This window comes from Neolamprologus multifasciatus, chromosome 11 (genome assembly GCF_963576455.1).
Source record: "Neolamprologus multifasciatus chromosome 11, fNeoMul1.2, whole genome shotgun sequence".
In the NCBI taxonomy this organism is placed as follows: Eukaryota; Metazoa; Chordata; class Actinopteri; order Cichliformes; family Cichlidae; genus Neolamprologus; species Neolamprologus multifasciatus.
This window is the reverse complement of record NC_140449.1, coordinates 17,388,797-17,413,240: the sequence shown is the minus strand read 5'-3', so window position 1 is coordinate 17,413,240 and position 24,444 is coordinate 17,388,797. Positions and strand designations below refer to the sequence as shown.

The 24,444-nt window shown below is 42.8% G+C and overlaps 1 protein-coding gene across 4 annotated transcripts in view; it reads right to left on the bottom strand.

Moving 5' to 3' along the window:
• The window catches only part of nphs1 (NPHS1 adhesion molecule, nephrin), a 47,443-nt gene that overhangs the window by 5,667 nt on the left and 17,332 nt on the right, over positions 1 to 24,444 (bottom strand). For 3 of the 4 annotated variants that reach the window (XM_085178220.1, XM_085178218.1, XM_085178217.1), the window contains exons 4-20: positions 19,860 to 19,982; positions 19,110 to 19,191; positions 16,177 to 16,280; positions 14,236 to 14,357; positions 13,860 to 14,031; positions 12,460 to 12,617; positions 11,302 to 11,443; positions 6,487 to 6,611; positions 6,217 to 6,385; positions 5,906 to 6,035; positions 5,543 to 5,715; positions 4,696 to 4,836; positions 4,006 to 4,146; positions 2,379 to 2,500; positions 1,650 to 1,809; positions 1,384 to 1,540; positions 972 to 1,123 (exon numbers count right to left, since the gene is read on the bottom strand). In XM_085178220.1, the coding sequence (XP_085034346.1) occupies positions 972 to 1,123; positions 1,384 to 1,540; positions 1,650 to 1,809; positions 2,379 to 2,500; positions 4,006 to 4,146; positions 4,696 to 4,836; positions 5,543 to 5,715; positions 5,906 to 6,035; positions 6,217 to 6,385; positions 6,487 to 6,611; positions 11,302 to 11,443; positions 12,460 to 12,617; positions 13,860 to 14,031; positions 14,236 to 14,357; positions 16,177 to 16,280; positions 19,110 to 19,191; positions 19,860 to 19,982 (2,373 nt within the window). The remainder of the gene's footprint in view (positions 1 to 971; positions 1,124 to 1,383; positions 1,541 to 1,649; positions 1,810 to 2,378; positions 2,501 to 4,005; positions 4,147 to 4,695; positions 4,837 to 5,542; positions 5,716 to 5,905; positions 6,036 to 6,216; positions 6,386 to 6,486; positions 6,612 to 11,301; positions 11,444 to 12,459; positions 12,618 to 13,859; positions 14,032 to 14,235; positions 14,358 to 16,176; positions 16,281 to 19,109; positions 19,192 to 19,859; positions 19,983 to 24,444) is intronic. The other variant, XM_085178219.1, reaches the window with a different exon arrangement.

Genomic DNA, 24,444 nt, shown 5'->3' with positions numbered 1-24,444 from the left:
CCTCTAAGCATGCTGGCAGACTCAAGCATATCACTGCAGCATTATCTGAGGAAGAAGTAAAGTAGTGCTATGGGCTAAATGATAAGGTAGAGATAAAGCAGTGGAATAAGTTTACTTAAAGTGCTGCTTCTCAGGAGCAACAACTCTCTTCACTTTACAGAAGTCTAGATGTCTAGTGCCTCCCTCAGACTATTGTAATTTTGCTGAAAACGGCTGATAGACTTTGGACAAGACGGCACTCAGACTCAGTCATTGTGAAACGCTGCCAAATTAGAAATAAAGGAAAAAAAATAGCCCTCCACTACTAGGTATATGATATGAATAATCCCTATATGTTGAGCCATAACCACTGACTTTGATCATTTACCATCAGTTGCTCTAAGTCAGATCTGAAGGGACCACAATCACCAAGAACACCATTGGTAACACACTTATTATGCTTATTACAACCCAAAGAACAGCATCCCTACAGTCAACCACAGAGGCTGAAACCTTTGCTTTAGTGCTGTTTTTCCCCTAAGGATCCAAGATGACTTCATTGCATTGAGGTTCCTGTGGACTGAAGATGGAAAGAAAATCTGTGGAGGGAACTGAAACTTTGAGTTGTCAAGCAGCAGCCAAGAAACCTAAAGGATTTTCTGTAAAGAAGACCAGCCCCAAATCCCTCCTGAGGTGTGTTCAAACCTGGTGATCAACTACATGAAACATATCATTGCAGTGCTTGGCAGTAAGGGTTTCTCCACCAAGTACCTAGCCACGTTTTGCTCGGGGATCAAATACGTATCTCAGTGGCATACAAATCAATTTCTAACTTTTTATGTAATGTATGTTTTTTTCTGGATTTCTCTCCATTAAAATCAAACTACAATAAAAATTACGATACTGTTGATTTCTTTGAAAGATTCAGTCTTATAACTCTCTACAGAGATAGGCTTACACACACACATGAAACAAAAATAGCAATTCAGTACTTGTGCTGATGAGCTGGATGTCTAGCTTGTCTTCCCCAAGTGAGTTGCGTGCAGTGCAGCTAAAGACAGCGTAGTCCAAAACTGCGCTCACGTTTACCACTCGAACTGTGCTGGTGTGAAAGGAGCCTTCCCTCACTATCATCTCCTCATACCTGTACCATGAACGTACGCACACAAACACAACCAGAGAAACACAATAGAGAAAGACAAATCCTTAGCATACAGAAGCACATTTTGCATTTTAATGTTACTCAACTTGACACAAAAAAGTGTTGAACAGGTAAAAAACATCAAAAGCGCTAAATCTGGATTTAGCAATGACATATGAAGAAATTGCAATATTTGACTTGAAGTTATTCTTATTATACCAATTTAGCACAAGCATAAACATTAAAATATTCAATTCTCCAACCTGGGATTTTCAAAATCCATGAGTACACCACTTTTCCCCCAAGAGAAGTCGACACGAGGAACGCCCTCTGCCTGGCACACAATTTCAGCTGTGCTAGTGCCATCCCCTCTGCTTGCTACCTTTCTCCATTGGGGACCTTTACGAAGCTCTGGTTTAACTATATATGACGAGATGGGCATAGAAGATTATTCTTGCAGATACCACACAGTGAGGAAATGGAAATGTTTTATCGCCTTCTCACAGTGAAAACCGAATACAAAACTCACATTGCACAACCAACCGTATATGTGCACTGGCAGGGGGTTCTATGCCATTATTGGCTAGGCACTCGTAACTACCAGCGTGAGCCCGAGTCACATTATAGATGGTCAGAAGGCCTGATTCGTCTTCCTGGGTTTCCTCGCCCATCTCCACCTCCTCCTCTCCCTGTCAAAGATAGAGTGAGGCAGGATAAGAAGACGACAGCCGCTATCCCTCAGCACACATCTGCCTCCCCTACCTGTCTAGATGGATGAGAGCTAGACAGGTAGATTGTGAGGAAGAGCTGAGCCGGAAACCATCAGGGCCTGGGGTCTGGATGGGAAGGGCACTCAATGGAACAAGCTCTGAGAACAGAGAAGAATAATGCCAAAGGCTAGAGAGCCACAGGAAAAGAGAGAAGGAGGGGCCATGCAGGTTGAAAGTGACACGCACACACGACTGCCAGGGGGTGGGTTAAGACTGGTCGGCATCGGTAGATACAGAGACCACGCCACATTGACGAATGTGCCCTTTAGTCACGCAGCAGTAATGAAAGCTATTTTTCTGGATTTGGGCTGAGCGTGGAGCAGGAAGAGGTGGGGTGGAAGGATAGTTAGAGCCAGTGAAATATGGTGCATCTGGGCATTTGCAAAGGCCAGTAAAAAAATGGCAAGAAAGGAAGCCAGATAAAAGGAAGGTCATTTAGGGGATGACTGCTTCTGTGTACGTTTTTTTTTAATATATGTGGCTCTCACCAGCCATTTCCAAGAGAACATGCCAGCTATAATCGGGTTCGCATCTGCCACACATATCAGATCTGCTGTTTCCCCCAGGTTCACGAACACCGGCTCTTTCTCTGCTTTGACATTTGGAGCATCTGAGGGTAAGAAAAAAGGGATAATAATACAATGTCATTAACTTCTTTAGGTGATAACCAAGACCAAGAATTGAAAACACAAGGGTCGCAGAGGAGACCAAGCAAAGTCTCAACTCCAGTACTTAACTATCAGGCTTGAGTTCATTCTCTGTATGGTCATTAGTCAAAAAAATAAAACAAGAGAAAAGTATCAGAAAGGAAAAAAAAAATCCAAAAATACTAATGAAGCGCACTTACTTAAAACAAGCTCTGTCAACAAGGCAGAAACAGGTAAAGGTCATACACACACAAAAACAATAAAAACTCATTGGAAAGCTGAGAGTGAGACAATAAAGAGCATAAAGGCAGTCTGGCTAACATATAAATAGGGAAGTGATTGGCTAAAGGGAAAAGGGGACACAAAAAAATAAAAATAAATCAAATATGGACATGAGTTAAGCAAATGGAATAACTAAATAAGTAAAACAAGAAAGAGAAAGGAAGAAACACAGTAAGAGCATCTGTTCTTCCTATAGATGTGTCTGTAACAGACATCTGGTCATGTGACCTATGAAGGCGTGATAGTGATGAAACAAACCAGACCTGGTGACACTCCAGTTTGGCATTTTTATACATATACAATATATCTTCAATCATACATATATACGCTATATCTTCTTCCTCACTGCATCACTCCACCTCTTTTCTTTGTTTGCCTCTGCCTCACAAGCTTTTCATACATCCCATGGGTGCCGTGTACTTGCAACAATAAAGCCATTAGTGCCTACTTGTCTAAACCTATGTTCACTCTCGAGGAACAGTGATGGGAAACGCTAGCAAGACACAGACCTCTGGGTTTGTGGAATCCACCCATGTTGGTCTCCTAACCAAGAACGACACCAATAAGTGGCTTACACCGCCACACATAAAAGCTACTACAATTCTCCATACATAATGAATATCTACAATTGTCAAGCCCAGTCAGATCAAGATGGCAGAATCCATTAGGCATGTACCATGGGCTTTAGTGAATCAGGCAGACCTACATTTTCCACATTCCTATTATTAAATCATCAGTATCGGGGCAGAGGGCCTAGAGCTTGAGGCTGGGCCTGGGGCAGCAGTGGAGGTGGATGGCCTTGCATGGAGGTCTAATGAATGAGGTACGTTTGGCGGGGAGGAACTAGAAGTCAGAGTTGTTGTCAGCATGTGTGGATGCACACTGTCAAGTTCAAAAGCAGTCATACTGTTCCGATTCAAATTCAATGTACAAAACAGGCAAGAGAAATTCTTGCCTCATTCTCTATTTAAAGAAGGAAACCTATTCAATAGAGAGTTAACCATCTCAATCATTTTTTAAAAATCTCCTTTGCCATTGTAGTTGGCTTCTTGGGGCACTTTCATTAACTTCTATAAAATGTTTGCTCCCTTTCAAAAGGTATAGAAGCAACAGAACAACATCAGAAAGTGTGTACAAATCTAAAGATTCACACGAACTCGTCCATTTCCTGTGTGCAGGGTCTTACACTGAACGTCCAGCGTGATGGAGATTTTGTTTGCGCCTTCATCGTTTTCACACTTGACGGTGTAAACTCCGGCATCGTTCCTTGACACATTCCTGATCTCCAGTGAGTGGTCATCTAACCAGTGATAGCGGTAATCTTCCTCTACCAAAACACACACAGACACACGCACACACAGACGTAAAAAGCAGTGGTAAATTAAGTATTCATTACATGCTCATCAACTGAATGTCCTCTGGCCACTGGTCTCTAAGTGACGTCTAATTCTGCATTATTGATTGGACTGGCCGGATTCTCACATCAAGCCAACAATAGACTGTGAGAGAGAGACACCTTCTTTTCCACAGCGCTTAAAATGTAATACGTGGATTTCTGCATTTAAAATACAGTCATTTTATAGTGCTGTTGTATAATGGAGCTAACAGAAAAAGAGAGTGGGTGCAGCAGGGCCCTGGTGACACTGGCCAGGAGGAGAAGCCAGGTTTAGAACTGTTGTGTTGTATTCAGGGAGACAGCAATCCTCATTTAGACTGCATACATTAGAGCAGTAATGAGAATCACATTTGGCAGGGTCCCATGCTGGCTAACCTGCCATGTTTTATTCAGACCCTGAATGGCAGAGCTGAGTGCTTACTTGCTGGCTCAGCTCAACTAGGACCTGGTTTATAGAGCCATCACACAACCCCAGATCACCTTTGACCAGCTTCTCCCTGCGGTGCAGCCAAATGCAGGAGACCTCCTCTGGGTTAGCTGAGACCAGCAGTGGGACGACTGCCATGTCATCCTCAAGCACCTGCACCTCTGTTGGCTGGTCTGGGCTGAATTCTGGTGGGTCTGACAGACAAGCAGCACAAAAAAATAAAACAAAATAAAATACAGCTACAGTGAATTGGATTCATACTAAGCAAATAGATCAGTGGCAAGGATATAAAGTCAGTGCCACAGAACCACCAAGAGTGAGCACAAAGACACACAAAACATGTTGGACGTGAAAGCACGAAGAGACACTAATGAGAGTCAAACAAGTAGAAAGTCGACATCCCACCAATAATTCCAAGTCTTACTAACTTCACACACTTAGAGGACGGGGGAGTAAGGCAGCACAGGAGGAAGAGGGACAGGCATTAAAACAACGAGTGACAGTACTGTTGTCCAATGGCAGCTCTGCACAAACACACAGTGACATTCCTTCATGCTCATACACAGCACCAAGCTTTGAAACAGTGGCTGGCTGCTGCCTGTGAAATGGCATCAAAGACAAACATGGCCATGCAGCAAAGCAAATGCACAATTAGGACACCCTGCCACAGAGCTCAACAGACCCACAACTCACAACAAAGGTTTCCGGTAAACAAAAAAAATTATATTGAACACACATTCTGCAAAGTCACATCAGCAAACCACTTTTTGATCCACGTCATTAATGATCATCATTGTGCATCATTTAAGAATGATGCAACCCAAATCTCTCAGTCAATAACAGGAAAGAATGAGAAAAAATGAGAGAGAGACGTGAGCAAACAATTCACCTTCTACTTACAAAGCACATTGAGCTTATAGTACGTGTTGGTCCCCTCTGCCAAAACATGGCTGTAGGCCTGGCAGATGACCTTCTGGTTGTGATGCTGTGAAGTCAGATTCAGAGACAGAGAACTGTGCACTGAAATGCCACCAAACTCAGCATCCCTGGGTTCCTCCTCGACTCCCTGCAACCTACGACACAATTGCCAACCAGTAAATCCAATTAATAAAGGACTTCAAGTGCACCAAACAGTTATCGTTTCTCCTCATTTAATAGGATAAACATCAATCATTCAGACTCATTCTGACAGTGAATTGGGGATGTGATTTTACATAAGAGCTTTTTCTGTTATGTCCCCTTTAACCTACTGACTAGGCAAACCTTAATGGGCCCAAGATCCAGGAGATGTTTGCCATCGGACTGCTGCTTCCAGCCTGACACTCCAGGATTAGCGCCTCACCCTGACGAAGTACCTCTTGTTGGGCTATGATCTTCATACTTACTGGTGTAACTGGAGAACCACAGAGTAAACACGAAAATTCAATTTTGACTCATTGATTATTTCAAGATGAAGGATATAAAATGCAGCAAATCAAATCTGCTGTGAAATTCATTTATCTGATATAATGCTTTTCTCTCAGCTAAGTTAGACTGGGAGAAAGTTCAAGTCTTAAAGCTCCAGTCTTACTCACAGTGAACCCTGAGCTTGGTGTATGCAGAGATGGTTTTCTTTGCTTTATTCGTGGCATCACAGCGGTAGCTGGCCATGTTGTCACTTGCTGTCAGGACCACGACCAGTTCTCGAGCTACACCCATATCAAACGAGGTCTGCTGCAGTGCACCAGTCACTGCCGTTCCATCCTAAATCACAAAGAAAGATTGTAGATCTCTGTGTTTAGGCTCGACAAACACCACGACACAAATATACAGTCAGGCATGCTCTTACGGCAGTGCATTCTCACCTTGAACCAAGCCAAAGTTGCTTTCGGATTTCCCCCAGTGGCGAAACAGACCATATGGACCGTGCTTCCAGAACGTAAGGGGACATCTTGAGGTGGAGCATTGATCCAGACTTTTTGAGGGGGGTCTGTTGATTGTAATTTTTTATGATCAGTTCCTTTGGTTTTTTTTTTTAAAATATGTTAAGTAGACCTGTTTTTCATATTGTATTAAGGGACTGGTCTCTTTAAAAGAGCTTAAGTTGATATCAATTATACAAATATCAGTTCAAAGATTTCTGCAAAAGACTTTTCCTGGAACTGTGGGTGGGACAGGGTGGCAGTAAACCTCCTGAAATATCATCGGCCCCCACTGGTGCTTTTCTCCAAACTCCAAATCTAATCAATTGGCAGAAATTGGCTGTTTGTTTTCCCCCTCCTGGGAAAAACAAACAGTTGTCCTCAAATCATTGCAAACACAATAATATAACATTAAATTATACAAGAAAATGCAATGAAAAGACTTCTGCTAATTATAGACACTCAAAAGATTGTGTCCCTCCTTCATTTCCCTCACTGTGGATTGGTCCACTGCCCATCCCTGAAAACCCCAGACACATTAGGCTTCCATATTAGGCTTCCATATTAGTGTCTGCAGAGCAATCTCTTTAAGTGTGTCAGTGGTGGCTGGCCTCCAGTAAGTAGGTACTTTGCAATGGTTAATTTAATACCAAGGATGTGTTGGCTGTTTTTTCAACTGAAAATAAAAAAAAGACACATTTAATGTATAACTGTAACTACTCTACTTTTTCTTGGGTTTATTACCTTGTGCAGACTGTATATAAAAGATCCACGCTGTCACCCATTGTTCATGGAAGTCCTGTTTTAAAACCTTAGTTTGAGAATTTTGTCTCAAACTAGACATCACAAAGGAGAAACTGGGGACACGGCATGGTTGCAGCGTGTCAATCACAATGTAGCCTCACTCAAAAGCATATACTGTCTTATCCTATATTTTACTTATCTTATAAACAAAATGTCAATAAGACTTGGAATGAGAAATTGAGACCATAAATTTATTATAATAATGTTTTTACTGATATAATAGGTGAGTATCAGGATGTTCCTATAAGTTTATTTAACATCTGACTTCTTTTTGCAATTAAACCTGTAAACGATGTCAGTTTTTTCTATCTATAGGATCCATTGGCATATTGTTACCAATAATATACCAATAAGGTATGGCTTTGGAAGCTTACTTGCAATTTAAATATCTCTTTAAATATTTTGCTGTTTAGTTTGTTACATATGCTTGATGAGTATTTATGAAACTTCATTAAGTCAAGATGTGGATTTTCATATTAACCTCTAATATATCTTTATATGTTTATGATTAACTTACCCAGTGTAATTAGACCCTAATCACATTCTTGTTTTCTTGCTGCATGTAAAATGGGTGGTATGATTTATCTTATAATGAATTTTGTTGACTTGTATTATTTGGAAATGAAGGAATACTTAATTTTTTTTTCAAAAATTAATTAACAACTACATATAAAATATTAAGAAGTAAATATGTTTTTTTCAGGCTTGATAGCATTTTGGTCTTTGACACATCAATAGAAAAACATAGGGACAACAATAGGGATCCGCTTCTTTGAAAAAAAAGACTCATCATATATTTGATTTTGGTTCTGTTAATGAGAGCTTCTTTCTCACATTTGTTAATAACCTGCATCTGGATCTGTGGGTCAGCTAAAGCACCACAGACAAGAAAAAAACCCTTCTGATCATATTTTCAGTGCAACAAAACATCAAGTAAGCGGAGAGACACCACACCTAGTGCTCCGATTACCACTGGGACCACCGTCACCTTCACCCTCCACATCTTCTCGAGCTCTTCTTTAAGCCCTTGGTATTTCTCGAGCTTCTCGTGTTCCTTCTTCCTGATGTTGCTGTCATTCAGAACCGCTACATCGATCACTACGGCCGTGGTGGTTTGTCTACCACCACTATGTCTGGTTGGTTAGCCACCACCATTTTGTCCATCTGTATCTGGAAATCCCACAGGATCTTAGCTCGGTCATTCTCCATCACCCTTGGGGGCATCTCCCATTTTGACCCGGGGACTTCCAGGTTATACTCGGCACAGATGTTCCTGTACACTATGCCGGCCACTTGGTTATGGTGTTCCATGTATGCCTTGCCTGCTAGCATCTTACACCCTGCTGTTATGTGCTGGATTGTCTCTGGAGCATCTTTACACAGCCTGCACCTGGGGTCCTGCCTGGTGTGATAGACCCCAGCCTCTATGGATCTTGTGCTCAGTGCTTGTTCCTATGCTGCCATGATTAGTGCTTCCGTGCGGTCTTTCAGTCCAGCTTTGTCCAGCCACTGGTAGGATTTCTGGATATCAGCCACCTCCTCTATCTGCCGGTGGTACATACCGTGCAGGGGCCTGTCCTTCCATGATGGTTCCTCGCCTTCCTCTACTTTCTTGGGTTTCTGCTGCCTGAGGTATTCATTGAGCACGCTGTCAGTTGGGGCCATCTTTGTGATGTATTTGTGGATGTTCCTTGTCTCATCCTGGACTGTGGCCTCACAGCCTCACCCCTGGACTTGGGGTGAAACCCTCCATGCATGGTAAGGAGCTTTCTTGTCTTGATGTCAGTGGCTTCTATCTCCTCCTTTGGCCAGCTTATTCTCCCAGCAGGGTACCTGATCATGGGCAGGGCGTAGGTGTTGATAGCCCGGATCTTGTTCTTACCGTTCAGCTGACTCCTCAGGACTTGCCTGACCCTCTGCAGGTACTTGGTGATTGCAGCTTTCCTAGCGGCCTCTTCATGGTTCCCATTTGCCTGCGGGATCCCCAGGTACTTGTAGCTGTCCTCTATGTCTGCAATGTTGCCTTCTGGTAGTTTGATCCCCTCCGTTCTGACTACCTTCCCTCTCTTTGTTACCATCCAACTACACTTCTCCAGCCCGAACGACATTCTGATGTCATTGCTGTATATCCTGGTGGTGTGGATCAGTGAATCGATGTCTCGTTCACTCTTGGCATACAACTTGATGTCATCCGTGTACAGGAGGTTGCTGACAACTGCTCCATTCCGTAGTCGGTATCCGTAGCCAATCTTGTCAGTGATCTCACTGAGGGGGTTAAGGCCTATGCAGAACAGCAGTGGGGACAGAGCATCTCCTTGGTAGATCCCGCACTTGATGGTGACTTGTACTATTGGCTTGAGGTTGGCCTCCAGTGTTGTCCGCCACATCCCCATTGAGTTCCTGATGAAGGCTCTCATGGTCCTGTTGATCTTATATAGTTCTAGGCATTCCAGGATCCAGCTGTGGGGCATTGAGTCATAGGCCTTCTTGTAATCAATCCAGGCAGTGCACAGGTTGGTCAGTCTGGTCCTGCAGTCTCGGCTGACTGCTTGGTCTGCCAGTAGCAGGTGTTTTGCGCCTCTGGTATTCTTGCCCATCCCTTTCTGTGCACTGCTTATGTATTGACCCATGTGCCTGTTCATCTTATGATGCCTGACAGGCGCTTCCACGTGGTGCTGAGGCAGGTTATTGGTCGGTAGTTGGAGGGGACCGGTCCCTTCTGGGGGTCCTTGAGGATCAGGACTGTCCGGCCTTCGGTTAGCCATTCCAGGTGTCTCTCGTCAACTAGCAGCTGGTTCATTTGTGCTGCCAGGCGCTCGTGGAGTGCAGTCAGCTTCTTCAGCCAGTAGGCGTGAACCATGTCAGGGCTTGGTGCTGTCCAACTCTTCATACTGGAGACCCTTTCTTGGATATCTGCCACTGTGATGGTTACTGGAGGTCGCTGTGGTCTGCCCTCAGATCCACTAGCCACTGAGCATTGCCGTTATGGGTTGCATCCTTCTCCCATATGCTCTTCCAGTATTGTTCTGCCTCCAGCCTTGGTGGTGCTGTTCTCATATTGTTCCCCTGCCACTGAAAGTACACCTTGGCTGGTTCTGTGGAGAACAGCTGGTTTATTCTCTTGCCTTCTATCTCTCTGGTGTACCTCCTCAAGCGGCTGGCCAAGGCTGTGAGTCATTGCTTGGCAGTTTCCAAGGCCTCAGGTATGGACAGCTTCCTGTACTTCTTAGGCACCTTCTTCATTGTACCTTTCTGCAACTCCGATAGTTGGCTGACCTCCCTCTGTGCTACCTTGATCTTAGCCTCTAGCCTCCTTCTCCATGGAGGGCACTGCCCCTTGTGGCTGTTCAACTTGTAGCCATCTCACTGATCACTGCTGCCGTATTGTAGATCAGCTTGTTATCGTCCGTAGTGCTGCATTAACATCATCTAGCAGACCTTCTGAGGTCTTGGCCTGTCTTGGCCTTCTTGGCCTGTCGATACCTGTCAGCTGCCTCCGGAGTCCCACAGGCTAACCAAGCCCGATAAGACTCCTTCCTCAGCCTGGTGGCTCCCTTCACCTCTGGTGTCCACCATTTGGTTCGGGGATTACCACCACGGCAGGCACCAACCACCTTTGGGCTGCAATGGAGATGCTGAACATGGTCCATTCGGACTCAATGTCCCCAGTCTCCCTCGGAATGCTGTTGAAGCTCTGCCGGAGGTGTGCGTTGAAGATTTCGCAAACTGGGGCCTCTGCTAGATGTTCCCAGCACTCCCTCACTACACGTTTAGGTGCACAATGCTATTGTGAAAATTGTTTTGTTTACTGGACTGTACAGTTTCATTAACCCTTCAGAACAATGCTGGAATCAAAATTTTATTCTCCATGAAGTTTTCTTGTGGCAATTATGTACACTAATATCAAAGGAATTCAAGGAACCACGCTTACTTAGAAAACTTAAAGTCACTTACAGTAGACACTGAGTTCATCGCTCTGGGTTTTGGAGAAATGTGTTCCCTTGTTAAAAGCCTCACAGGTGAGCTTCAGCCCGTGCTCCTCCCTGGAGACCCGGTGGGTCATGTTGGACATGGTTGTCATCCCACCGTTGTCTCCCTGCAGACACAAAGAACACATGACAGTTTAGGGGGACAGACAGTCTTGGTCTGGCATCCTTACTTAGTTGTGTGTGTGTGTGTGTGTGTGTGGGGGGGGGGGGGGGGGGGGGGGAGTCTGTGAGAAAAACAACCCTCGCTGGTTTGTCTTGGCGAATACAGATGGCAAATTAGCCACTGTAATAACTAATGTTGTGCATGGTCTGTGATAAATAAGTATATTCATCTGACTCTCCGGCTTTGCACACTGTTATAAATTGAGGCAAGTGTCATTTTGCACCTGCCTGATAGTGGTCATGCCTTTGCAGCACATCTGGTTATTAAAGCTATTATTGTGGTAATTACTGTAAAAGCCACAGTCAGAAAGACTAACAAAGACACTGGACAGGAGCGTCAGTCTTCATTCGCCTCACACTGTGTCGCATGCATTAAAGCTCGCATACGGCACACTGAGTGCCTTGTGTAAGATCAAATGAAAATGCTGCTACCAGATGAATAAAGAGCTTGTTTAATAATACTCATCTTCTGTGTCAGCTTTTATTCACTTTGATCTTATTAGCATACACAAAAGAAGAGAAGAGCAGCAGAATACTCTTTTTGGAATCGGATGATTCATTTGCAAAGCTGCAGCAGGCCTATTCAGAGACAGCTCATGGTCATACTGTTTTCTTTCATCTATAACGGTTCACATGAGGTCACATTGCATATTGAGGATTCTTTTAATGCAATAGGAGACATTTTTATAGTTTTTTTGTTGATACCCTGAAGGCAAGCTTGACTGAAAGGAAATGTTTTTGTACATTAGCTTCCATGCCTTTTGCATATATATATATATATATATATATATATATATATATATATATATATATATATATATATATATATATATATATATATATACACACACACACATAACCTTTTTCAGTATTCTGTTTAAATCGACCAGGATGTTAACTAGTCATAGGACTGCGTGGATGAATTTCAGCTTTGTGCAAATTGCGTCCCATGTAGTCCCACCTCCTCCATAGCAACAGAAGTGTTGTTGAGCTCCTTGTAGCCCAGCCACCAGCGGATGTCGACGGGGGGATTGCTGGAGGTGGTGTAGCAGCTGAGATTCAACTCTTGCCCCTCAATTGCTGTTAACGAACCCGACAGCGTCAGCTCAGCAGGCTCAACTGATGTACACGCACACATGCATGGGAAAACATACAAAGACAAGTCAGTGAAAATATCATCCCGTGAATAGTACATTCAACAGCAACATATTCTGATCACAGAGCCAGCGCAACTATTTTTGGATGTGAAACACAGAGCTGTATCAAGGGTGAGAGGGAAAAAAAATCACTTTGAGTGGCAACTTGTTTTCTCTGGGGGTTTTCATTGTGGTTTCTAAAGTCTGCTTCGTTTTAACCAGAGGGGTAGACAGGGTACAATAGCTGCAGGCAAAGTGATGCAGTCGTATAAAGCCTTCCGGGGAATACAAAGCCTTGGGACCAAGCTGGCAGGCTTCTAGTAGGAGGGGTCATGCATGTAAATCTTTTGTGTATTTATGTCTGTTCCACATGTGACACCGTGTGGAATGCATCTGCCTAATCCACACACACACATCGACCGCTGAAATTCTTGCAGGTGCTGTATGGTGAAGGAGGCATATTCATATTTCACCAGTGAGTCTTGCTCCGTGCCCTCCAGCCTCTGCCAGTGCCTAGAGCATTGTCAGGCAGTCAGCGGTTCATTTTCACCATCTCTGAATGGATGACTGGGAGGCATGGCACCACAGCCTGCTGGGGGTTTTGGTAAATGGAGGAGCGCTGGTGCAATTTAAACCACATTTACATAGCACAAGCAAGCGGAAGGGCCGCTCCTAATCATATTTACATAAAATTGGCGCATCAATCAGACAGCATTTAAAGCTCTCCACATTGTGTGGCTCTGTAGTGAAAATCAGGCTATTGTTAGACTCAATGCACCAAGGCTGATAAATATTAATTTCATATTTGTTCTATTGTTGCTGAAACAAACATTTTATATTCAGAGAGAAAAGTATAATCTCTTAACTATGGGCGTTACTGTTTCAAAGTGTCGCCGTTAGTGCCTCAGGACTGCGCGTTGAAGCAATTCAGCTAAATTTATGTAACAGCTACGAAAGAGCATACAGTGGTACTAATCTGGAGGCAATTGGAAATATGGGCTGCAGCCATAGAAACCATTAGTTTCATTAATGATATTAACTTTACAATATTTACTGGGACAGCAAAAAGATTGGGCTTGGAGGAAAGATGTATTATACTCCTCTGCAATGTGTCCATATTATTAATAACCTGCAATCACTCAGTCCTGTCTGGGCTTTGTTTTTTACCAGTGTGTGCATGTGTGTTCCAGCACTGCGCAGTGTATTAAAAGTTATTTTCACTCACAGAGAACTGTTATTTTGCGGCTGACAGAAAGAGGAGATCGGGACACCAGATTGGAGCTTTCACAGCACAGCTCTGCCTGGTTGTCAGCGGGGGTGATCTTCAGTTTGAGTATGCTGCTGGACTTCTGAGCAACAACGTCCTCCTCCCAAGTCATAGACAGAACTTCTCCATTCTGACAGACGGATGAACACATGAAACTCAAAAAGGCAACAGAATGTTTGAGTAGTTGCAAGCTCCCATATGGCGCAGGCAGCAAAGAACAGAAGCTACAAAGAATGGGATACTTATGCTGCGAGATTTTTAACAGAAATGGCTCATTTTGCCAGCGTGACAGTGTGTTACAAAGCTTCCTTAACAGATGGCGCAGGAGATTTACCTTGGTCCAGTGGAGAGTGGCAAGGGGGTTTCCACCATATGACACACACTCCAACACAAGCGTTCTCTCTGCTTTGACTTTGTTCCTCTCCAGACCCAGAATAACTGGAGGCTGAGGTGCGACTGTCAAGAAAGGGAGATGGGGGGTGACAAGAAGAAATGGCACAGAGGATGAGCACGAGAAAAAGAGGAAGAGGTGAGAGAAGAAAAGAGGTGTAGTAACTCAGAGAAACAGAACCATGGTGTGGCCAATAGGACAGTATAAAAAAGAAAAACAGAGAAGAAGAAAAAAGAAACTGCAGTGCGATGAGAAGACTCTTGGCAATTGAACAGGAAGCATCCCTATTTGTTGAGACGGGGCCAATAAATTGGTCATTCAGCATGACTGTGGGATAAGAGGTCCGGATCTGATGAAAGCATTAAGTATTAAGGGAGCAGTGAGCTGGATCTAGTCCATAAAGCAAAATAACAGATGTTCAAACAGTAATAAGGCAACGTGAAATATGAATAAATTACAGCCTCCTCGAATAAAATATATGCAGTAAAATAAATTAGAAGAGGATGGGCCTTTGTTATTGCTGCAATCAGTTTCAGAGAGCAGACTGCAGACCCTGGGCCAGCATGACAAATTGCCACCTTGCTAACAATCTAGCTGGCTGAAAATGGCCACCGCGCTGGCTTTGATGGGCTAGCATACTGAGTAAGACTGCGGCGGTGGTCCCAAGTTCTGCAACATTAGCACTTTAGCAGAGAGCCCATGCTGCTTAATGCAGAGAAGAGAGACAGGGAGGAAGGAAGGAGCGCTCGCAGTTACTGGTGAATGATAAAACAACAACTATGGTGTCTAGTGTGTTTCAGTTTTCAGTTTTCAGTTTTATTTGTCATATGCAAGTTAGCACAGGGTCAACATCGCAATGAAATGTATTTGACGAGCAGAAGGAAAGCATAGGGACAGCATTAAGGTGTGTAGTCAGCCTGTGGATAATACCGCAGCTGAGCTGGAGGGAACACTCACTGCTGAAAGTATCAGCAGCCCTCCTCCACTTTAATCAACAGCATGATTTAGTCCCGGGACAAGCAGGTGGGTACACTCTAAGGTCTCAACAATCCATTACTTCAGCTGATCAACAGGGTAGAAAACACCAAACCCACACTGTAGTAAACAACAGCGGCAGTAGAGCACTGGTTGTTTATTCAGCAACAACAGCTTTCATTGTTTCTTTGCCAAACGCAATGGCAAAGACATCCCGCATGTCAGCTAACCTTCATGTGCAGCAATGGATTTATTATATTATGTTGCATGGTTTGTAAAAACATGAAAGAAAAGGCAACAGAAACTGGCTTAGTTTCCTTCCTCGGTGGATTCTAAATTTAATTTGAGCTGATGAGCACAAAAGTTGCTGGGCTAGTTTTGTAAGATTTATTATTATTAAATGTGGTGTGCTGAGCTTTCCATATTAGAAATATATTATTGTTAAAAAAAAATTCTCTAGCACAATTCTTGCTCGTGTAATTCATCTAATAATTAGTTTATGTGCCTTGGTTAACGCTGGGGCAATAACCAAGCGTGTAAATAATTCCAAATTACTAAACACATCCAAACCCACAGAAATTTAATTGCAGGCTGCTTTATTAGCCACAGCCAAAACTGTAGAAAACAACTGCTTACTGCTTTGGTCACATCAACCTCTTCCCTCTCAAAGGCTGCATTGAGAGTTGGATGTTCACAAGGTTGCCCCAGCTGAATGTTGTTTTGAAGTAGGTGTGACTTTGCCTTCAGCTTAAATGTTTCTCCTTGCGCCACTAACACAGACTGAGTGCACAATGCCGGATACCCAAGGGCCCCCCTCGGGTTCTGTTCCTGTGTGGTAGAGTGTGTGTGTGTGTTTTATATAAAATGAGGGTGTTGGCCATCACTTTAAAGACAGGTTGAGACACTCACAGTACACATTCATAGCCATTGTGGTCTCCACAGGCTTGAGGAGGGTGGGGTTCATGGCGTGACAGGCCAACTCCCTCCCATTGTCAGAACTCAGAGCAGTGACCCTTTAAGAGGTAACAGAAGGACAGAAGAAATGACAATAACAAACTTTACTGAAAGATATAAAGCTGTAAAAAAAATCCCATCATCCCAAAAAATATTCAAATGCGTTTCATAAAAAAAAAAAAAAATTGACACATCGATGTAAATACAGTCCAGTGTGAGGTCACAATCAAATGCCTTTTCAAGGGTTGCAAGGATTTGGGGATGTTTTTAGGCTTTAGGAAGTCTGGTGAGATAAACAAAGTGACAAGTATCATGTAATATATTTATCCATGAGGAATGAGTTAGACACATGACTTGTATCTGACTCAGAGTCAGGAGACCAGGTTTTAGGGAAGGTGCCACTGACAAACAGCACTGAAGGTAAATATAGTTCAATATACACTCACAGGCCACTTTTTTAGGTACAGCTGTGCAGCTGCTTGCTAACGCAAATGTCTAACCAGCCAATCACATGGCAGCAACTCATTGCATTTAGCCATGTAGCCATGGCCCAGATGAAATGCTGAAGTTCAAAACAAGCATCAGAATGGGGATGAAAGTTCATTTAAGTGAATGTGGCATGTTTGTTGGTGCCAGATGGGCTGGTTTGAGTATTTCAGAAACTGCTTATCTGCTGGGATTTTCCCCACACAGCCATCTCTAGGGTTTCCAGAGAATGTCCAAAAACGAGACAATATCCAGCGAGGCGGCAATTCTCTGAGTGAAAATGTCTTGCTGATGTCAGAGGTCAGAGAATGGCTAGACTGCTTCAAGCTGCTAGGAAGGCAACAGTAGCTCAAAAAAATCCATTGTTACAACCAAGCAATGCAGAACAGCATCTCTCAACATGCAACACTTCACAAAGGCTCAACAGAATTGCAAAAGAGAGAATTTAGACCTGACGAGTCTCAATTTCTGCTGTGTGACACTCAGATGTTAGGGCCAGAATTTTGTGGAAAAAGCATAAAAGCATGAATCCATGCTGCCTTGTAGCAACAGCTCAGGCGGGGATATTTTCTTGGCAGAATTTGGACTCTTTAATACCAACTAAACATTGTTTAAACAACATCGCCTTTCTCAGTTTTGTTGCATGTCCATCCTTTTATGACTGCAGTGTACCCATCTTCTGATGGCTGCTACCAGAAGGATATTCTCAAATAATCTTAAATTGGATTCTTGAACATTGGACAGTGAGTTCAGTGCACTCAAATGGCCTCCACAGTCATCAGATTTCAATCAGATGGAGCACCTTTGGCATATGTGGAACATCCAGATCAGACAACAAATCTGCAGCAACTGTGATGCTATCACGCCACTATGGACCAAAATCTCAGAGGAAGGTTTCACCTTGTGGCATCTGTACCACAAAGTTCTGAGGGAAAAAATGGATCCAACCCGCACTAGCAAAGTGTACCTAACAAAGATGGGTGTAAATAAAAGCATAAACTAATTTGCTATTTACATCAATGCATCAATATTGTTTCGCAACTTCTCCCGCTTAATTGTGAGGTATATTTACACTGGTTGCAATCTACAATATCTCAGAATGATTGCTGACTTGCAATGATGTTTGCAGGGCAAACACTGATGATAATGATGTAGGCAGAAACACGAACACAGCAATATAAAACCTCCCTTCTCACCTTTAATTCAGCAGTACCTGTCTCATAATTTCTGGTGAGTAAAGCTCAGTATCCTCTCTATCCTTTAGCATAAGTTGAAGACTTTACAACCCTCACTAATGACACTTTTTACGAGGCACAATTCTCTTCACAAACTCACACAAATTCAGAAGAGAATCAAAGTAGAAAACACTTTTGCAAAGATTTTTTCACCGAGTGACAAATCTGTTACATACGCGTACAAATTGCTCACTGAGCAGCTGGTTTAGCTTTCTTTTTTCTTTCCGTATAATTTGATTTTAATAGTTGCAATGATAAAGTGCCTGTCTTTGTCTGTGAGTGTACTGTGAACACCAGTAAAAGCATAAATCTTAGAAGTCATGAGGTGAATAATGGGGTAGGAAAAACACAAAGTTCTGGCAGAAATGTGTTGTTATTTTTCTCTAGTCTTTGAGTTTTGTGGAAAAAAAGGATAATTTTAACAGTTATTTGCAAAATAAGATAACCAGTATCTGTAACTGGTTAAATGATAAATGCAGTGGAATATTAGAAGTGTTAAATAAAACAAAAAAACAGATGGTTTTAGCTAACGTGTAAGTACCCCAACTCTGTTTTAGGCTGTGTGTGTTGTCAGGAGCCATGAGAATAAAAGCAAGGCACTTTGCAGTGTACTTAGAAACACAGTGAATTTATTCTGAGTCTAGTTTACTCTCTCTGTTTACGTCTTCTATATCAAACTACAGTTCAGTGACAACTGTAACCATCACATATCGCCCACTGCTGTGCATGCTCAGCGTGAATATGTGGAAGAAGCATCAATATTGCTTAAGACCTCAGCTTCTCTGCTTGAGAGTTAAACAACATCGCAGCTCCTCAGTACCAATGTTATCTGAAGATATGACAAGAGGTTATTATCTTTGACATAGAGGAGATATGCAGGATTAAAGTAATCTATGGCCCCGCTTAATGTATGGGCACCAGGCGAACCAGCAAGGATTGGATTTGTCTCGCTGCTGGAATGTAATTTTGTGCATTTGACAGAAGCTAATTCAACTCCACAGTGCCAAGAAGCAGTTTGTGTGTGTGCAGAAATTCATTGTACTCACTAAGACAGAAGGCGAGAATAAGAGCACGGTGAAAACAAGGGAAACAAGAAACATAGACAGACTTGGGGAGATTGAGCAGGTTGGTGAGGAGAATGAGTCTGGCAGGCAGCTGAACACATACGTTACTTCAGCATGCGCGTTCAGAAGCTTATCCTTTGAGCCAGACGTGGAGAAAGACTCTGCACCTGTCAGCTCAACTCCATCTAAAAGACACAATGGGGGAAAGGCGCACAAAAAAGGAAGAATACTGTGTGTAAATTTGTTCATGCGAAACACAAACACCAGTGTTATTCTCATGCAGAATTGCAAATACTGGACTATGGTGCATATGTGTGTGCGATTATCATGCAGAAATCATGCGTACGTGGTCTAAAAATATAAAACTATGAAATTATATGTTAGACCTACAGCACAACCCCGCAGACAAATTCACACCGCTGCAACAAAGGGAACATCTCTCGCTCGGTTTCAGCACGATACAGAGTAATAGGTGTGACAGAAGAAGAAGAGGTAAAAACAAAGCGATGGCAATATCGTAGATGCTTTTGTAAACAACAAGGAACCTGCAATAAATTGACTCTACATGAAACTGTGAAACAAACATCTGGAAATTCAAATGTTCAGGCTATTTCCTCCCACACAGAGTCTCCTCCTTTCAACTCTGCAATTTAAAAAAACCAAAACAAAACTAAGAAACAAGAAGCCTTTAGTGGACTCAAATTTTATTCTGTGTTTTCTTGTTAAAATATTCAGGTTGAGGCCTATACGCATGGCAGACTGTAGAATATCAAAAAGGCGGCTGGCCCTTCCTTCCAGCTTGTCAGCTTGACCATCAAGATAAAAATCTAATGGAGCACAAAGCATGACTCACCTTTATAAAGTGTGATTTCTGCCAAAGGCTTTGCATCAGGGGCAACGCAGGTGACGGTGTACTTCTTCCCGGCTTCCCAAGGTGTTGACATGTCCATGTCAAAGTACGGCTTGGACGGAGGGACTGAAAGAGAGAAAACAGCTCAAGTTTCCAACTTAACATCAGCACCTAAAAAACTATAGATTACGCTGATTTCTAGCCATTGCTCTAAGCTTTATGCAGTGATATGATAATAGGATTGTAATATCTGGGACTGACTGGAGTGTCACACTGTCAGTTTTTGAATGATTTAGGTTTGATGTTCGGTTGCGTTTGAATACAAATTGTGGACAAGAAGAGAATATAAAGATGAAACGGTGATGAAACCAATCCAGTGCTAATCTATCATAGCAAACACCAAACACTTCTCTACTCAGATCACCCCCAAGCTAAATATGTGCTTTCTGGACTGATCAAAGCAGTCTTCACTTCTCCACTGTTCTCTACAATCCTTTTATCTGACCATAAATAGAGATTCCAGGAAAAAAAAAGGAAAAAACACATAGCTTTTAACACAAGGGACCGAAAAAATTTGGGCAGTAAATTGAGAAATCTGTCACCAACTAATTATGAAAGAGATTCTTTGCAGATCTGTTAGCCCCTCCTTACCAAGAGCATCAGTTAAATTAAGCACGCACTAGCCTACAGATAACTGGCCATCTATTGTGCTGGCTTTTAGTGTGCGGGTGAGCTTGTAGAATTAGAAACTATGGTTACTGTGAAGGTTGTTTTCTTTCATCAGAGATCAAGTGCAAAGGCTGCCTGAGTTAACAGACAGAATAGAGAGTTGGTAAGTACAGGAAGGAGATGTGTGTGTAAAGGGAGATGAAAGACTGGCAGAGGAGAAAAGAGATACTGCAAGAATGAAATGTGACTATAAGACGGGCTGTGGAGGATTAGGCGGAGCAGGGAGATAGCTGCTGCTCAGTCCGGAGATAAACCCCGCTGCCAATGTATGGCTCAACAGCTGGACCACAAGCAACCAAACCAGCCAGCCATTCAACATCTACCTCTACGTCCAGTTGGCTCACGGCCACTAGGAGGAGCTGTTGCTGTGTGCAGAGTCACCTCTTCGCTCTAGTCAGCTATTGAGACAGATGAGATGTGGCTGCAGCTTCAAACTGATTTAAAAGAAGCAATTGAATCTGTGTGGACTGTGATGGGTTACCCAGAGCACTGCAGAGGCGCGCACAGCAATAATGAGATGCATTTGTTTGTTTTCCCCTCCCTCTTCCCAGAGAAGATGACTGGGCCATGCATCTATTGACAGCCCCTGTACTCTCAATCTACTCAGGCCCACACAATTCACACAGGCGCATCACTTGTTGTGCTCGAGGGGTGTCTGGCAGCCTAACAAATCCTAAAATAAGAATAATGATATGTTCACAAATGAGGCAGGCAGGTATCTAATTTTTTCCTCGCTCACTCATGCTGGCCTGTTCCTCTTATCTCTCGTTCACTCCATCATCCCCCTCCAGCAGCCCGAGCCCACCTCCCTCCACCCACACTATCTTTCTTGACCACTGCAGTTAAACTGCAGAAGTGCAGAGGAAGGTGTGTTCCAGCTTGGACTGGGACTTACAGCCGCCATCCATCACATCCCCTCAGAAAAGCCATGTGAGGGAATAAGCCCAGTCAAGCTAAACCTGCACCAATGCACATTTGTACAATTGCGATAGAACATGTGGACAACAATAAAACACACATCCAGCTCAATTACTAGACACGCACTCAGAGCAAAGAACAGACAGCAACCATGCTGTTTTCTTAATGAACTCTTTCTGCCCTTTCTTTGTATACTTCTAAGTGGGATTTTTTTTAAATCCTTCCTCTTTCCGTCTGCTTTTCTGCTTCTGTTTCTCTTGTTAAGGTATATATATGAACACAGATAGGCAAGGACTTGATCCTGCAGTTCAGATGTGAAACGCTGAGCTGAAATATTCGATTTATTAGACAAATATGGACGGATGGATGGATAAAGCAGATAAGAACCAGATTAGCAGACACACATCAATATGCATAAGCAGCTCTTTGCACCTATCCTTCTTTCTCATTCACATACAGATGCACATGCTCTCTTTTCTCCGTTGCACACAAGCACCCAAAGATAAACTCAAGTCTACAGTGAATGCAGATTTGCACGCACAAACACTCCGACACAGGCGAGTGAATGTGCAGACAAGCTACATTCATCTCATTTCACTCTAAAAACAGGCACCAGTGTCTGCATGGTCTAACATGTGATACTAACCTGATTCTCCGAAAGATATTGGAAAAGGCCCAGAGGATAGAAAGTCTCTAAAAAGCTTATGCTGAATAGGATAGATAATAATGGAGCTCTGACTTCTTAACACCAGAAAGACACAACTCATCAGTTTCATCTTTGGATGATAAATCTTGTCGAACACCATATTTTCACAGTATGTGTGCAAGAATGTTTTTTTCCTTCTATATTGTACTGTGCAAAAGTCTTGAGCCACCCCCTCATGTCTCTTTATTTTGCTTTCAATTTGCTTTTTTTGTCTTGAGCAATAGTTCTCCAGGATTTCTGAATGGCTTTCAAAGGTTTTCTTTGGACACTGGCTATTTTTAAACTCATTTTCAGTTCAGTCGCTTGTACCTGGCCATTTTCAGAGGAAGCTACTTAACACTGACCAGTGAATTATTCAAAAGGCACCTAACTGAAGTAATTAACAAGTGTTGCTTTTACATATAACAGACAACTTTGCATCTTTAGGTATTTGATACTAGCAGCCTGTCACAAAAAACACATAATTTGTTTCCATTTAGTTTAATGAAAACAGAAATGTACCATTAAATTTTGATCCACCCTACAATACAATGGAAAGCATCTGATTGACAGCATTTTCATTTTTCAGCCCATATTGATCCTAAACACTTTCACTGGATAGAAAAACATATAATTAAACACTGTTATTCATGGATTGGCCTCCCCAGAGGAGGGACCTCCACATTATTGAAGCCGTGTGGGATCATGTTAACAGAGATCAGGAAAAAAAAGGCAGTCAACATCCAAAGAAGAGCTTTGAATGTCCTTAAAGAAGGTCGGAGAACTATTCGTGCGGGCCTTATGCTATATGTTGCTTATATGCTATATTTCCATCTATGTTATATAGTTTCCATTTTCCAGCAAAATATAAAGAAATTACGATTTACACAGTATTGTATGTGCAGAGAAACACATACATTTGGCTATTCATACACAATATGAACATGGTATTTATTTGATATGTAATCCCTGACGTTGCAAACCACTGAAACAGCTTTCCATTTTCTCTGTCTGAATTCAGAGGGAGAAGTGGAACAGGTGTTTAGGACAAAAAGCTCTACCTCCATCACCTCTCATCTGCACGAGCGCCGCTCCAGCCAAAACATGTCATAACTGCATCTGTCAGCATCCATCTCCCAAACTCCCATTTACAGCAAGTGCATCACACACGCGCAACATTAAAAACAGATTTAGGCTCAATTGTAAATGCACCTTTGTGATGGATTCTAAATAAATTAACAAGGAACCGCTCATGTTGCTATTAAGCAGAACTTCCCCTTTTCAGAAAGAACCTACTGTAACATTAAAGTGGCGCTGTCAGAATTAAAGCATGGCACCAGTGTATAACACCCCATCCTCTGATGAGGTTATATCTTGGGCAACTGTCAGAACTTTTCATGAACAAAGATGAATAAAGTCACCATGTTCTACGTTGCTTGTGCCCCCATTTATAAGTTGTTCCATTATTCATAACAGGGAATCATAAAATGAAGGCTCATTATATACTCTTCAAGTGCTAAACTCATTAGCTACCGAAAAAAACCTCGCTATAGCCCTGGTTCCTAAAATGTCCTCTAACCTCCAACCAACGCTGATAATAAGCTTACACACATGGGCACGCACGCACACACACACACACACACACACACACACAAATATCTCCGTAACACACTATGCCAAATGAATGAGTAACAGTCTAAAACCAGAACACATCAAAAACAGTTTTGAACATTTGCAGGAGGCATCTGTACAGGCGTGCACTGTGGTGAGGGAGAGAGTTGTTCATTAATAGGATTAAATGCTAAGGCTAATGGTATAAACCGAGACACAGGATGTGTCAGGTATGTGACGGGCACAGTGCGGGGTAAGTTTTAGCAGAGGAGGCGGCTTCAGCAGAAAGGGTAGAGGTTGTTATTGTCATGGATTACTCACTGCCACTTGATCTGCCTGTTGCAGTAATCCCCTATCTAAGCTCCGCAGGGAAGCAAAAACACACAGGAGTTAGGTTGCACCAATGGAAATGTCTTGAAAACATCTCTTTGTAAGCCCATGGATGGGGCTTATTGACATTTTTGCCTTTATCCCTGCTATTTACTGCCTGTGGTGATCCATCTTGAATTAGCCAGTCATAATATCACTCTCCCTGACCCAAGAATCCAATTATACAACCACCAATCTCTGTTTTGTGTTCAAATTCCTCCCCTCTCCCCTACTGTATCTCCTCATAAAGACTTTATAGTGTTTTGATTTGATGCA